General features: G+C 38.2%; 1 protein-coding gene across 2 annotated transcripts in view; it reads right to left on the bottom strand.

Moving 5' to 3' along the window:
• UNC13C (unc-13 homolog C) overlaps positions 1-15998 on the bottom strand; it is a 598728-nt gene that overhangs the window by 387385 nt on the left and 195345 nt on the right. Inside the window, exons 5-7 of one of the 2 annotated variants that reach the window (XM_060169334.1) lie at positions 15267-15272; positions 14052-14123; positions 11-230 (exon numbers count right to left, since the gene is read on the bottom strand). In XM_060169334.1, coding sequence (XP_060025317.1) covers positions 11-230; positions 14052-14123; positions 15267-15272 — 298 coding nt within the window. The remainder of the gene's footprint in view (positions 1-10; positions 231-14051; positions 14124-15266; positions 15273-15998) is intronic. The other variant, XM_060169325.1, reaches the window with a different exon arrangement.

Genomic DNA, 15998 nt, shown 5'->3' with positions numbered 1-15998 from the left:
GAATACTCACTCTGCAAACAGTCCGCGTTCAGGAGGTCCTGACACTTTTCGTGGCACTTCACTCCGCACTCTGAACACTTCATGCCTTGCCGGGCAATGCCCCACAGGAGCCCTTCACACTCGTAACAGTAGGTGGGTGTCGTAGCCGTCCAGACCTCAAAGTTGTGTGGGGTGGTGGAGGACATGGGGTAGATCAGTGCCTGCAAAGTCTTCTTGAAGACATGTATTTTCTGTGAAGATGACACAAGTAACCAACACGAGCCACATCAGTGGATCTGGAGAATTTCATCATAAAACAAACCATTTTACAACTTTTTCCTGAAAACGCTACTTTGAGGGGACCCCTTGATTATTGATTTAAGTAAGGGCAGTCATCAAAATAACTCTGCACACTTATTCTTTGCTCAGTGTTCTAGGGCCCAATTCAGTTCTTTGAACACAAAGAACTCCCCAATCTTCATATTGGACTGGGCTCCCTGCTGTGTAAGCTTCTTTCATGGCAGCACAGAGCTCTTGTTGCTTGATAATGACTATGTCCCTCTATCCTGTGAACTCCATGAGGGCAAGGATGATGAGCATACTGCTCACTGCTGGATCAATCCTCAGAGCCTAACCTAGTCTCTGGCTTGAGATAGATGTTCAGGAAACAACAATTCAAAAAAAAAAAAAAAAAAAAGAAGTTATATTACTATCCTTGGTCTAAATTGGTTCTTCTGGTTCTTGGTAAAAGTATGAAGTAATGGAAAATATTCTCAATGCTGATTTTAACCCTCTAGAAACACTCCCTCCCCTCTTTTATATTCTACCCAGGCCTCATCTCCCTGATTCTATACCCTCTCTAACACTACACCCCTCCCCAGTCCCAAAGTACACTTCTTCTATAGATCTTTCCACAGAGAACTGCTTTCATCACCTATTCCTTAGGAAGGAGCTCATCAACGAATTGATAAGAAAGCCCTAGTAGTAGATAAAGGTTAAATGTGGCACTCTCCCATGGTGCTTTATATTTTAAAGGGAGATAATATTTAATAGCACATGGAAGCCGTTGGTAGAGTGAGCACTGAACGAGGAGCCAGGAGGCCTGAGTTCACGAGCACAGGCCCCATCATGTGACATATGAAATGGGCTTCAGAAGGCAGGAGCTCTCTTCCCTATTTCTCTAGTGCCTAAACAGTGCCTGTCATTGTCCTTGGGCATAGTAAAGTCACAACACATTTTTTGTGTGTGAAATTAATGAATGTCTGTTACTTAAGAGTCTTGTGATCTAGGAAGAGACTTAAACTCTCTAATCCTCACTTTCCTGTACTACCTATCTACCACATTATGTTGAAGATCAAATAGTGAGATGGTAACAAATATAGACTTCAAACACTAAGAAAATACTAAGTATGGGCTTTCCCTGGTGGCGCAGTGGTTGAGAGTCCACCTGCCGATGCAGGGGACACGGGTTCGTGCCCTGGGCCGGGAAGATCCCACATGCCGCGGGGCAGCTGGGCCAGTAAGCCATGGCTGCTGAGCCTGCGCGGCCGGAGCCTGTGCTCCACAACGGGAGAGGCCACAACAGTGAGAGGCCCGCGTACCGCAAAAAAAAAAAAAAAAAAAAAAAGAAAATACTAAGTACTAGTGTTGATAGTGGAGACTTGTTTGGATGTGTCTGTCCATTTGATTGTCATATCCCACTATGCAGGTGACGTCCTGGTAGAAAGACTAGCACTCTCTGAAGTTACAAATACAAATAACTTCCCACAACTACCTGATGCATAATGAATGGTTATTTACATAAATCCTGTAGGAGTCCAGCTGATAAGCAATGCTAAAAAGGAAGCACTTGTATTTTGCATTAATCATCCTTAAATCTCATTTCAGAATGTCTTCCCACAGTGTTGAAATGGCTAACTTGTCATTATTTTTCAAATCCATAGTACGGCAACAGCATATTTCCCTTTATTAATACATTCCCCTCATTATGTATTTTCCCAGAATATGTTTGTTAATGGTGGAAGGAGGTTCCCTACCAGGGAGTTAAGCATTGCTAAAAAAATTTTCTAGCTTTTGAACAGCAAGATGCAGCCTTGTTACTCCATGAGGGGCTGGTCAAAGCTCTTTATATTTCAAGTGAGTCTACAGAGCAACAGTATGTTCAAAATATGGGAAGTTCTCAAGTAGAAGACCCCTGTGTTAGGGTTTGTATCGACAAAACAAGTGGATCCATCACTTTTCAGTAAAGATAGTCTAAACCAATAAATCTCTCGGCTTCATTCCCTAATGAAGATGCCTTGTCTTGAAAAGAACTGTTAAGAGTTCTTTTAGAATTAGAAGTATGTATTATGCATCTTTGCTTCCCATTTACTGCCTAGCAGAGTGATATTCAATATCATCAAAGTGACTTGAATGATTCTCGGCATAACAGATTTACAATCAGCTCTCCATTGACAGTTTCATGTTCTAGCTGAGCTGAGGGGCTGGAGGACCGTGTAATGTGTATATGTGGTGTGTGTGTGAGTGTAATACAAAATTTTTGGTTGAGCCAAAAAAATAAGAATGGACTTTAGGTATATTTGCGATTGCATAATTTGTTGTCTTAGTAGGGGAAAACAACAATTCTAACTCATTGGAACACTGGGTGGGAACACAACAGTCTGCTACTGAACGCAAGTGAGAAATACATATTAATTTAGAAAGCAAAGCTGGGCAAAGGGTTGATTTTGAACATGAATTCATCTGTATAATTTAAATTTGATGATGAACACACTGTAATTCCCTATCTCCATTTTCATTTTATTGAATTCAAGTGACATACAGTCAGTGCTCTAAATCCTTAGGCTGTAGTAGGAGTAATAAATATAAGGACCACTTGCTAAAAAATTAAATAGGCTGAAGGAGGGCTTCCCTGGTGGCGCAGTAGTTGAGAGTCCACCTGCCGATGCAGGGGACACAGGTTCGTGCCCCGGTCTGGGAAGATCCCACATGCCGCGGAGTGGCTGGGCCCGTGAGCCACGGCCGCTGAGCCTGCACGTCTGGAGCCTGTGCTCCGCAACGGGAGAGGCCACAACAGTGAGAGGCCCACGTACCACAAAACAAAAACAAAAACAATAAATAGGCTGAAGGAAAGCAAGTGAAAGACAGCTGAGAAGGTTTCATTGAAATGTTTGGTTTGGTTTGGTTAAAGAGGGATGGTCCATTTCATGAAAAGAGGAAGTGAAGCTAATTTCAAAAAGAAAAAACATGGAAAATTTACTAGACAGCACACTGAAAATCAATTGAATGGGACATTAGAATAAACCATAACATGTGAAAGCTGTAGAAGCTGGAGAAAAACACTAGGTAATTCACTACAGGGTACATATCCCCAGTCTCAAAAAAATAATTATGAGTTTTTTCATTCTTGAGTTTTGGGGATATGGGCACGTGTTTACCAAAGCTTGAAAAGTACTCTAAAATAAATGGCTAAAGAGAAATCAAGGAAACACTCCCATTTACAATTGCAACAAAAAGAATAAAATACCTAGGAATAAACCTACCTAAGGAGACAAAAGACCTGTATGCAGAAAACTATAAGACACTGATGAAAGAAATTAAAGATGATACAAACAGATGAAGAGATATACCGTGTTCTTGGATTGGAAGAAACAAGATTGTGAAAATGACTACACTACCCAAAGCAATCTACAGAGTCAATGCAATCCTTAACAAACTACCAATGGCATTTTTCACAGAACTAGAACAAAAATTTCACAATTTGTATGGAAACACAAAAGGCCCCAAACAGCCAAAGCAATCTTGACAAAGAAAAACGGAGCTGGAGGAATCAGGCTCCCAGACTTCAGACTATACTACAAAGCTACAGTAATCAAGACAATGTGGTACTGGCACAAAAACAGAAATATATATCAATGCAATAGGATAGAAAGCCCAGAGATAAACACACGCACATATGGTCACCTTATTTTTGGTAAAGGAGGCAAGAATATACAATGGAGAAAAGACAGCCTCTTCAATAAGTGGTGCTGGGAAAACTGGACAGCTACATGTAAAAGAATGAAATTAGAACACTCCCTAACACCATACATAAAAATCAACTCAAAATGGATTAAAGACCTAAATATAAGACCAGACACTTTTAAACTCTTAGAGGAAAACAGAGGCAGAATACTCTATGACATAAATCACAGAAAGATCCCTTTTGACCCACCTCTTAGAGTAATGGAAATAAAAACAAAAATAAACAAATGGGACCTAATGAAACTTAAAAGCTTTTCCACAGCAAAGGAAACCATAAACAAGATGAAAAGACAACCCTGAGCATGGAAGAAAATATTTGCAAATGAAGCAACTGAAAAAGGATTAATCTCCAAAATATGCAAGCAGCTCATGCAGCTCAATATCAAAAAACAAACAACCCAATCCAAAAATGGGCAGAAGACCTAAATAGACATTTCTCCAAAGAAGATACACAGATTGCCAACAAACACATGAAAGGATGTTCAGCATCAATGATCATTAGAGAAATGCAAATCAAAACCACAATGAGGTATCACTTCACACCTGTCAGAATGGCCATCATCAAAAAATCTACAAACAATAAATACTGGAGAGGCTGTGGAGAAAAGGGAAACTTTTTACACTGTTGGTGGGAATGTAAATTGATACAGCCACTATGGGGAACAGTATGGAGGTTCCTTAAAGAACTAAAAATAGAACTACCATATGACACAGCAATCCCAGTATGGGGCATATACCCTGAGAAAACCATAATTCAAAAAGATTCATGTACCACAATGTTCACTGCAGGTTTATTTACATTAGCCAGGACATGGAAGCAACCTAAGTGTCCATCGACAGATGAATGGATAAAGAAGATGTGGCACATATATACAATGGAATATTACTCAGCCATAAAAGGAAACGAAATTGAGTTATTTGTAATGAGGTGTATGGAACTCGAGTCTGTCATACAGAGTGAAGTAAGTCAGAAAGAGAAAAACAAATACTGTATGCTAATACATATGTATGGAATCTAAAAAAAAAAAATGGTTCTGAAGAACCTAGGGGCAGGACAGTAATAAAGACGCAGATGTAGAGAATGGACTTGAGGACATGGGGAGGGGGAAGGGTAAGCTGGGACAAAGTGAGAGAGTGGAATGGACTTATATATACTACCAAATGTAAAACAGATAGCTAGTGGGAAGCAGCTGCATAGCACAGGGAGATCAGCTCGGTGCTTTGTGACCACCTAGAGGGGTGGGATAGGGAGGGGGTGGGAGGGAGACGCAAGAGGGAGGAGATATGCAGGTATATGTATATGTATAGCTGATTCAGTTTGTTATAAAGCAGAAACTAACACACTATTGTAAAACAATTATACTCCAATAAAGATGTTTAAAAAATAAATAAAATAAAATAAATGGCTTATGAAAACATTTCTTATTCCAACAAAGCCTAAGATGGAATGATGGTCACTTTAGAAACTGAGGAAATGAATGGCTAAGGAAAGCATGAAAAATACATCTGATAAGAAGGGACTCATGTCTCAGGGGAATACTGCATACTGGGGGAAAGAGTGTATTTTTAGCAGCAAAGTAAGACCGGATCAAACAAGATTATAAGGACATAGTGTGGAGTTTTTGTGGAATAAGGCAAAAGATAGGATATTGGGCACTGAATAAAAACAAAGCAGAAGAAAACAAGGGGAAACAGTCAAATTAGCCATGGGCGATGGGAAATGGAAGCCTGTAACTGACCTTTAAGAGTTGGATTAAAGGGAAGAGAAAATATATATACACACATACTTTCATACATACACACATGTACTCAGAGTAGGCAGAAAGATAATAGGGTGTAGCTAATAGGATCCGAGCTGATATGAAAGGATGGGAACTGGTTATGTTATCAAGAGAGGGTCTCTGGCCTAGGTAAACAAGGAACTAGACATATGGAGAAGGTGGTCTGAAGAACAAGCAGAGCTCAATTACTGGAATTAGGACTGAAGGACAGAATGGATTCAGCAATTTGGGAGACTTCCTGCTAATCTATTTTAAGTGTTTCTAAACTTTTCAAATCTTCTACAACAAACATATATTATTTGCTAAAATGTATGTATGTTCTGATAATAATAAAATGTATGCTCACTGAAGAGTAATTTATAAACCCAAACAAGCATTAAAATAAAAAATAATTTAATTTTTCAAAGTTAGGTACAGTTTGATGCATGTTCTTCCAGTAATTTTTCTATTTATAGCCACGATATCAAGCTTTTGCAATGAAGTAAAGAACAATAAACATTATTTTTATATTACTAGTGTGATTCCAGAAAGTAAGGCAATTTTTATTGCTTCAACACTGCTTTAATCTGTAGAAATGATTACTCTGCTTTCACTCAGGTAAGACTTAGTAGCCAAGTACAACCTTTGGACTCCAAAGAGGAGGATGCTCATATTTTAGACATAGATTTTGTTAAAAACTCCTGCTCTGAGAAACTGGAATTTAAAGTGAGTTGCCCTAATATATCACTTTTTGAACAATTAGGACAGGGAATGAATTGCCTTTTCTATTGATAACTACATGGGGAAATTAAAATGAGTCTGAGAAATAAAGCAATCAAGCCTCCTTCAGGGAACAATTACCAGTGTCTTTGGACCACCAAAATTCCAATCTACAAACTGTTAACACTTATAACAGGAACAAAGCCTAACTGTCTCCATTTGCCACATACCTTTTCTCCTTTTCCCTATCCTATGTTAACCAGCAACTTAACTAATGAAGTTCTATTTTTCTCTGCATCCTGTGGGCTTCCCTCATAGAACTACGTAAACCATCTCTTTCCTATACTTGAAAACAATCACATTTAGATAATTCCAGGAAAAAAGTATGCTTGTTTTTTTCAAGCATATTTCACATAGCTGATGCATGATTTTAGAAATCTACTTACTGTCCTCTAAGTATCATTTTGCTATTTCTGGACAAAAGCATCAGAAAGATTTGCAGAGCAAAGATTAGGTACAATGTGACCTTTGAAATTGGTCATAAGCATGAGGACAGAACAATGGTAGAATAAGTTCCTGAGTATAAAAACAGACATAATTTCATGACTGATTTACTCATTAGACTAATCATTACATAAGACTGACTTTAGAAGCTAAAATTACTTGGGTAAAATTTTTTGTCACAGAAAGTGCTAACAGAGACTAAAAGTTATGTGCCTATACATGGAAGACTATAAGTAATTTGTTTTTACTTATATTGTTTTATAACAGGTACTAATTACCAGTGACCTAAGTAACTTATGGACTGAGTCCAAATAAAGAGGGTAGAACAGTGATAAAATAGATGGTTCAATAATTTAAGGAGAGGACAATATAGTATATACAGTCTGAAGTACAATATGGTTCCATGCCAATACATGACATGGAACTTGATCTGATAACAAATTAGGGTAAATTTGTCATGTACTATATAAGTATCACTTTTTCTCCAATTCAAACTTTCAATGAAAAAAAATATATATACAAATAAAGAAGGTGGTATGAGATGAGTAACTTATTAAATATAAGCGGCCAAAATAATTTGAATTTCTCCACTGGGAGAAACTTTAGGCATTTTAATCTGGAAAGTCTAATTCTTACCAGTCGGGGCAGAGACTGAATTCTTATAAATCTTCTGACAGAGGCCATGAAAGAACAGGAAGAAGGGTTAGGATATTATAAAAGGAAGAGAGGGAAAGGGGTGACACTCCCTCTTAAAGGGAACCCATTCTATTGTTCTCTTGTAAAACCAAGAAAGTCAATCGTGTAGCTATGTAAAGCTGTGTAGTGAAAGTAGACAATCATAAAAATAATAACTAATATTTATGCATCCAAAATGGCTGAAGTGCTGTCTATTATCTCATTTGATGCCCTTCCAAATCCTCTAGAAATATTAGTATATTCATTTTGTTTATTGGAAAACTGATCTGGAAACCTGGCAAATGAAGTTGATATAGCCCACTAGGTAAGTGTTGGAAAAAAAACATTTTACTTTGTAGAAGGGCTGCAAAGAAAGACTCCCCAGGCACCTAAATACATAAATAAATAAATGGGACTTAATGACAGATTTAAAAAAGCAGATTCTGTGGAAACCTAAGAAGTATGTTTGGGATCCAGTTAAACTCCATGGGCTTGGATCTTTGGGTTTTCAGACCATTTTCAGATAGGACATTTAGACTTGACTTCTACCTAATGTGGGCATTGAGGGTAGTAATCAGAGACTAAGCATTTTCAGATCTTTATATATTTTTTTCAGGACAGAATTACTGATCAACTTTAAAATTTTAAAAGTATTTTAATTAAACATTTAAAAATAAGAGAACTGGGCTTCCCTGGTGGCGCAGTGGTTGAGAGTCCGCCTGCCGATGTAGGGGACACGGGTTCGTGCCCCGGTCCGGGAAGATCCCACATGCCGCGGAGCGGCTGGGCCCGTGAGCCACGGCCGCTGAGCCTGCACGTCCGGAGCCTGTGCTCCTCAACGGGAGAGGCCACAACAGGGAGAGGCCCGCGTACCACAAAAAAATAAAAATAAAAAAATAAGAGAACTAAGCTCAAATTTATTATAATAAATGTAAACTGAATCCAACCATAAAAAGACAAATTCTGAGATTGAATTTTAAAACTAAGCTATCTGTTTTTATGAGATATGCATAAAACACATTAAGATTTAAAGAAAGGGCCAGAAAAGGTTCTATCAAGGAAGATATTAACCTAATTACTTCAGTGAGCTGTATTAATATCACATAGAATATGTTTAAGGAAAAAACATGCAAGAAATTAACAGGATTGCTACCAAAAGTTGAAAGAAACAATTTATCAGAGATATAGAAGTCCCAAAATTTATGTACTGAAGAGAAAAAGCTCATATGGGATATCTACAGTGCTGATCATGTACTAAGCCATAAAGTAATTTTCAATTAAATACTAAAGACTGAAAATACAGTCCACGTCCTCTGAACATGATACAGTAACAAAAATAAAGCCCTTATCTTTGGAAGATTAATGAATACACTTTCTAAATAACTGATGAGTCAAAATATTAATCACTGGACAATTTATGAAATAATTCTATCTCAACAACAATAAAAGCACTATATATCAAAACTTGTATGATGCAGCTAAAGTGTGCTGAGAGGAAAATGAATAGTTTAAAATGCATTTGATAGAAAAGACAAAAAGAAAATTAGGTTATACAAGTGTGGTAAAAAATATAAACAGAAGCAACAAAATGACAGACACGAAATCTTTGAAGTTTAGAAGGAGGAAGAAAATGAAGAAGGAATACACAAGGGATGGAAATATTCTCTTTTTAAAGCTGAATGATGGATATAAGGTGTTTGTACTGTTATTTACTCCCTTCATTTATGTTGTAGATATTATTTTGTGTGTATGCACTAGTTAATAGCAACAATAAAAATTAACAAACTACATATTCAACTTAGTAAGTTAGAAAAGTAGCTTCAAGGAAAATATAAAAAGTAGAAGATGAGTAAGAGCAGAAATAAATGAAATATAAAACAAAGAAACAAAATATGGAGTCAACAAAACTAATGCCAGAGAATCTCTTGCAGTACTGACTCTATAAAAGAGAGGAAAAAAATACAAATAAATAATAAGATGAAAACAGCACAAGCTTTTATAAATGATACAATTATATGAACAATTTGACAGTATTAAGTTTGCAAATTTAGAAAAAAGGATAACTTTCTGGAAAAAATATAAATGATTAAAATTGACTCAAGAACAAATGTTTAAATAACATGCAAAGAATTGTTATACTACATAAATTGATTTAGTAGTCATAAAACCACCCTAAAAAATCAAAAACAAAAAAACGTGCAAGATGGTTTTAGAGGCAAGTTTTGTCAGTGTTTCAAGGTTAGCAACACTTACTTTATGCATATCACCCCAGAGAAGTGGAAAAGGAAAGCTTCCCTACTTATTTTATAAAATTTGTTTATTCTTGATGCCACAATTGTTCAAAGACATGGTAAACCATAGGCCATTTTACTAATGAATACAGGTGCAAAAATCTTACATAATTAGCAAACATATGAGAAAACTGAGGCCAAGAAAATTTCAGTAACTTGCGTAAGTTCCCTCAGCTAGTAAATGGTGGACTTGGACCAACATGTTTCTCAAGCCAAGGACCATGATTTCCTTCTCTTGAAGAAGGAAAGAAGCAGCCCCAATAGCAATACTACTTGTAAACAAGAGATAACCTGTATATTTGGTGTCATTGCTGATGACTCCCCTGTCAGTACTCCCTGCAATCTGCCCCTCAGTTGCAAAGGTGACAGGGAGGCACTGGGCTTAGCAGGTACTCTGGATACTTCATCCTAAGCCCCTGTTCCACTGCCCTGACTGCCACTGCTGTGCCTGGCAAGACATTTCTTTAATTCTCCCTAATTGTGAGATAAGTATTATTACATTAATTTAACGATGAGATAAACAAGTCTCAGGGAGACAAAGCATATTGATAAGAAATGAGTTCTCAAAGGCAATAGGAGGTGGAGCTGAGATTCAAATTCAGGCCACATCACTTCAATACTTGTTCACGTGGTATGAAAGGATTCCTGTTCCTGAGCGGGAGTCCGGAATCCCTGGGTGAACTGAGCCTGCAACTTCCAGATTGAACCCCAGGCCCCAGACAGGTGTTCTGACCTGCTTCCTCCTTCCATGTTTCTTTCTAGGTCATGCTAGGAATAGGACCCAGCTCTGATATCCTGTTTATCCCCACACCTAGTTCTTGCCAGTCCCTTTTCTTTGGCCTGAATCCTGTTATTGGAAGAAGGACCTCTATCCTCCTAGACAAATCAACCCTTTATGAGAACTGACACTCCCTATAAGCCTGCCCTTAGGCCAGCCTCCTAAACATGGACACCAACCCAGACAGAACAAACAGTGTTCTAGAATCTCTTTTAGCCTTGGTGATCTGGATTCCTCACTCTACCCGAGTTTCTCATAACCATCATCTAAGCCTGTCTTAGTCTAAATACCCCTGCCTACTAAAAGCTTCCATTATGAACTATAGCAACAGTGGGTACAGAACATAGTATCTCAGCTCCTCTCTCACTATAAGCATCATGACAGCAGGGATTTTTAAATGAGTTGTTCTCTGCCTTATTTCCAAAATCTGAAACACTGCCTGAAACACAGAAGACAGTCAATTAATATTTGTGGAAATAGTGAATGGATTTACTGTGACTGTGCTACTCTTGGCTCTAAACCTAGGAAACTACCCCTGAGAAAGCAAGCACAAAGCTGAGCAGTGCAATGCCAGGCGGATTATTGTTGTGGTATATGGATACTAGATTGTTATCCTGTCTGGTGTTATTAAACCAGATGGGAATATTTCAAAGCTGTAGTACTTAAGGGCTGATTAGACGGAGATTCCCCAATCAGTCCCAGTAGCTCCTTGTGGTGACTGGGAATTGGTGATGGACGGGGCGCCTGGCAATACTTTGCTCACTGCCAACAGTGTGTCAGTGGAGGTGGTGCTGGCTGACCCACTGTCATCTTGCATCAGACTTTATAGCCCTTTCCTTCCTTGGAAGAGATGACTGAGCGTTTTACCGCACATCTCTTTAATTCAAATAGAAGGGCTACCATTTTCCACATGGCCAAGCCTTTTTTCTTCATGTAAAGGCAAATATTTCATGCTTCACATTGAGGGTGCCTGGGACTCACGAACTGGGAAGTGGAAAGTATTTGCTCCAGCATTTATGTTAGTTGCCCATGTAATGACTTAATGTGACAGCTTGTCAAGAGTGGCATTTAATATGCCTGTTGTACAGAAGTCATATTTCATTTGCTTTTTGAGACATGAGCCCCAGGAATACGGGCTCTATGAGTTTTAGAGGGAGCTGATGATGGACTCTGTTCATCCACTCAACACCCACACAGAAATATCTTCTACATAGGTCTTCTGAAACTAAAGAAGCAAAATGATATGTTTAAGTAAAGGAACAATAGATCAATAGCTAATTTAACTATGAAGTAAGGGTGTGGTCTCTGTCAGAGCCTCAGAAAATGTAGTAGCATTCCTCTCATTTCTGTCGCTTTCCTCTTCACTTTTCATAGGAATGAGTATTTGTGCGTTAAACCAAATAGCAAATTTTAAAATATAAGACAGGAACAGTCTAGGAGTCTATCAATAAAAACCTTCCATCTTGATTATTTCCTCAAAAGCAAAAGACTGGATACTTTGAGATTCAGCAAGCAATATGAAGCTTTCTCATATACCAGAGAATGTTTACTTTCTCTCGTAACCAAACTATAGTGAAAATATTACATGGCATCATAAACCCAGTAGATAAGAAGAAGCCCCTGGGAAAGCAGCCATATTTTAAAAATCCTACGGCACAATAAAAAATGTTCTGAACTTGCTGTAGCACCCAGATATCCAAAGGGACATGTACTATTGCTGATGTAGTACTTAAGGGCTGACTGGGTTGGGGAGGGCAGCTTGCTGATAGACACCTAGGAAAGGTTGGCTTTGGGTGGAAAATGACAATGACAGGAAGAAGAGAATGAAAAATATAAATAATGGTGTTTAAATGGCAAGTGTATAGAAATTTAAAACAAGTAATAATAGTGGCCACATTTTTATTCTCTAAGAATGACAAAGTCTCTAAAATTGGGGGAGGTAGAGTACCTAGTTGCAATAAAGGAGGGCACAGATAAATTGTATTGGATAAAAGCCCCAGCAGAGGGACTTTCCTGGTGGTCCAGTGGTAAAGAATCTGCCTTGCAATGAAGGGGACATGGGTTCGATTCCTGCTCAGGGAACTAAGACCCCACATGCTGCAGGGCAACTAAGCCCATGTGCCACAACTAGAGAAGAGAAAATCCGAACACCACAACTAGAGAGAAGCCCATGCACCACAACGAAAGATCCTGCGTGCCTCAACGAAGATCCCAAGTGCCGCAACTAAGACCCGACACAGCCATAAAAATTAATTATTTTTTTTTTAAAACAGCCCCAGCAGAGTGGCTGTGCAGGATGCAGTTACCATGGCACAACACCCACTGCTCATTGGAATCACCTGGAAGTTTAAACAAACCAAAACAAAACAAAAAAACCTCTTCTATCCAGACTATATGTGAAGCCAATTAAATCAGAATCATGGGAGTGAGACTCAGACATAAGTATGTTTTAAAGCTCCCCCAGGTGATTCTAATGAACAAAATTCAAGAATCCCTGACCCTACTTGTACCTTTTAATCATGCTGGTTCTTTCATTCAACAAGAATTGACAAAGCTTCTATCTTACGTCAGACAGTGTACTAAGCAATAGGGATGAAAATATTTAACAAGAACAACTAACAGGATATAGTGCTACCTTCATGGAGTCTAAAAGGAAAGCCTTATGCAAGATAATCAAACTGTAGTAACAAAAATAATAAGAATAACAGCTTGTATTTATTGTTTACTGTACCCTAGGCCGTGTAAGCGTGTTAAATATTCATCCACTCCCTTAATCTTCTGTATTATTCACCTCACTATACACATGAAAGAACTCAGGCTCAGAGAAGTTACATAACTTATCAGACATAACAATGCTAATTTAGTGGCACAGATGGGACTCACCCCAAGCAGTCTTCACTCTTAACCATGCTACACCATACTATACTATGGAGGTCATGATTAAATGCTAGAAAAGCCCAGTGGAAGAAACTAATAATTGAGCCAGAAGGGGAGGAGGGTGTTTGGGAAAGCCTCCAAAAGGAAGCAAAACGTGAACTATGTAAAAACTTAGCAGGATTTTTTAGGTGGACAGTGACAAACTGTGTTAGGATGAAATGGCATTTGTAAAGATGGGAAGGTGCACGCGTATTTGAGCAGCACAGGATAATTTGTACGATCGTGCAGCTGAGGACCTGAGAAACTTTGTTTAGGGTCAGACTTTCCCCACGTTCCCAATGATTCCTAGAACTCTGGAATGAACACAACAAACAAGCAGCCCAGGCAGAATGCTTTTCCCCAGACCACGATCAATGCATAGTTAGTAACTGACTCTGCACCTACCAATTCCTCATTATTTAGAGATGTCCTAATCACCATAGCCAGGGAGAGTCCAGATTTCCGGGCAGCCAGGGTCTTAAAATAGAACCAAAAAAACACAGAATTATGAGGTGACTGCTATGTACCTATTACTCAGCAGAAGGTGAAAGTGTAAAAGTACAGACTATCGCTATTGACACTTTAGTCAATAGGGACCTACCATTTTCAGTAGTCAGCCAGTTCATCCAGAATGTGGAATCATAGGACATTAGAGCTGAAAAAGTCCCTTTAGATCATCAAACCTAGGCTCTACATTTTACAGATGATAAAACTGAGGCCCAGCAAGGCAGGCCTGAAGCCCAAGTTTTCTAGGCTAGCAAGAGGCTTCTAAGACATTGTTTTTCCCCAAGACAATCATAATCACATTCCTTCATAAAACATAACCATTGATACAGAGCCAGCTGATCTGTCTGATAGCCCTGAATCACGACTGGTACTAGATGATTCTTGAGTTGTCCATAGTTCCCTGAAATATGCTTCCACATCTGGCCAGAATATTTTCTTGCAAGGGTCCATTTTGCCAACTGAGAATCATCATTAGACTTGTTTTCTTCACTCAATGTTGGTAACTTAGGTGATTTTAAATAAGAGTCACATCCCTTTAGTTTCCCCTGTAAAATAGAACCATTATGCTGCTCCCACCTGAAACATATACAATATAATATACCCGATGGTGCTATAGAGAACTCTGGAAATCAGGAGTGCTATGTGGGAATATTAAATCTTCTCTCCCATTAAGAACAAAGGGAAGTCACAGTGGAATAAGAGATCTGGTCAGAAATATATCTCCTTGGAGCTACAAAGCCAGTGTGCCCAGTTAGGTTGAGTACAGTCCTAAGTGAGCAGGTGACTCACTCCTCACTTGTAAACTCCTACCATCTCCACTCCTACCACGTAAACTTATACAGGACTTACCTCCAAAGATGATCTTCCATCTCGGACAACTACTGTCCCTAAAGTTATGTTTTTATTTTATTTTAGCCTGCATTTGTACCTGTTGTTTATGTAAATTGGTCTTTCAGAATTGAACTAGATGTTAAACCTTGGAGAACCCAAACTTCTTATTCGAATATGTCTCTTTTTATTTCCCCATCTTGCTCTCTTTGATCCCATGAATAAGAGCAGTGTACATTTGAAAAGACTGCCAAGTATTAATTAAATAAAATGAAAGTCACTTACCATGGCCTGAAGTGTCCAAGTGACAGAGAAAACAAAATATAAATAATTAGACATATGACAGGTGAGAAAAGAGTGTAATAATGTTAAATAAGCCTAACACTTAAAAATAATGTCACACTATAATGGCAGGAATCTGAGCTAATTGTACAGACATATCATGCTTTCCAGCGAAAGATTTTTCCAGGCAAGATTTTGTCTTTCCTAATTTAAAACTAAAGTGATGACCTTCAGATGAAGGTTTTCATAGCAAAATTGAAAATGACTGGTATCAAGAAATTGTGCACGTTGTTGCTAAAAGGAAAACTTCAGTTTCTCTGAGGGAAAATGTATTTTAATATAATAAACTATTAAGAATGAGCCTCCAGCAAAACATGAAAACATTGTGAATGATAGAAAACATTTCTTTTTCATGTTGATGGGCTATTTGTTTTTAGAATTTAATACAGACTATTATCAATTCTTTGCATCTCTAAGCAGTCCCCAGCCTATTTCCTATAGGAGAGTTTGTCATTCAGAGTTATGTTCAGGGCTAATAAAGGTTTTAATGACTTGGAAGCCATGGTTTTCTCTGGAGAGTGGAACAGCTTATTAATTTGGCTAGACTTGATCTTAATATATGAGAATAAGGAAGTGATTAATATTATCTGCATGCTTCATAAAGCAGTTTACTGGGTTAAGATGAAGACTGTCAAATATAGCCTTCAACTGCAAAGTAAACTGGTGGTCACCAAA

Source organism: Lagenorhynchus albirostris, chromosome 1 (genome assembly GCF_949774975.1).
Source record: "Lagenorhynchus albirostris chromosome 1, mLagAlb1.1, whole genome shotgun sequence".
In the NCBI taxonomy this organism is placed as follows: Eukaryota; Metazoa; Chordata; class Mammalia; order Artiodactyla; family Delphinidae; genus Lagenorhynchus; species Lagenorhynchus albirostris.
Note: the sequence above shows the minus strand (reverse complement) of the source record. Positions and strands in the feature narration are given on the sequence as shown.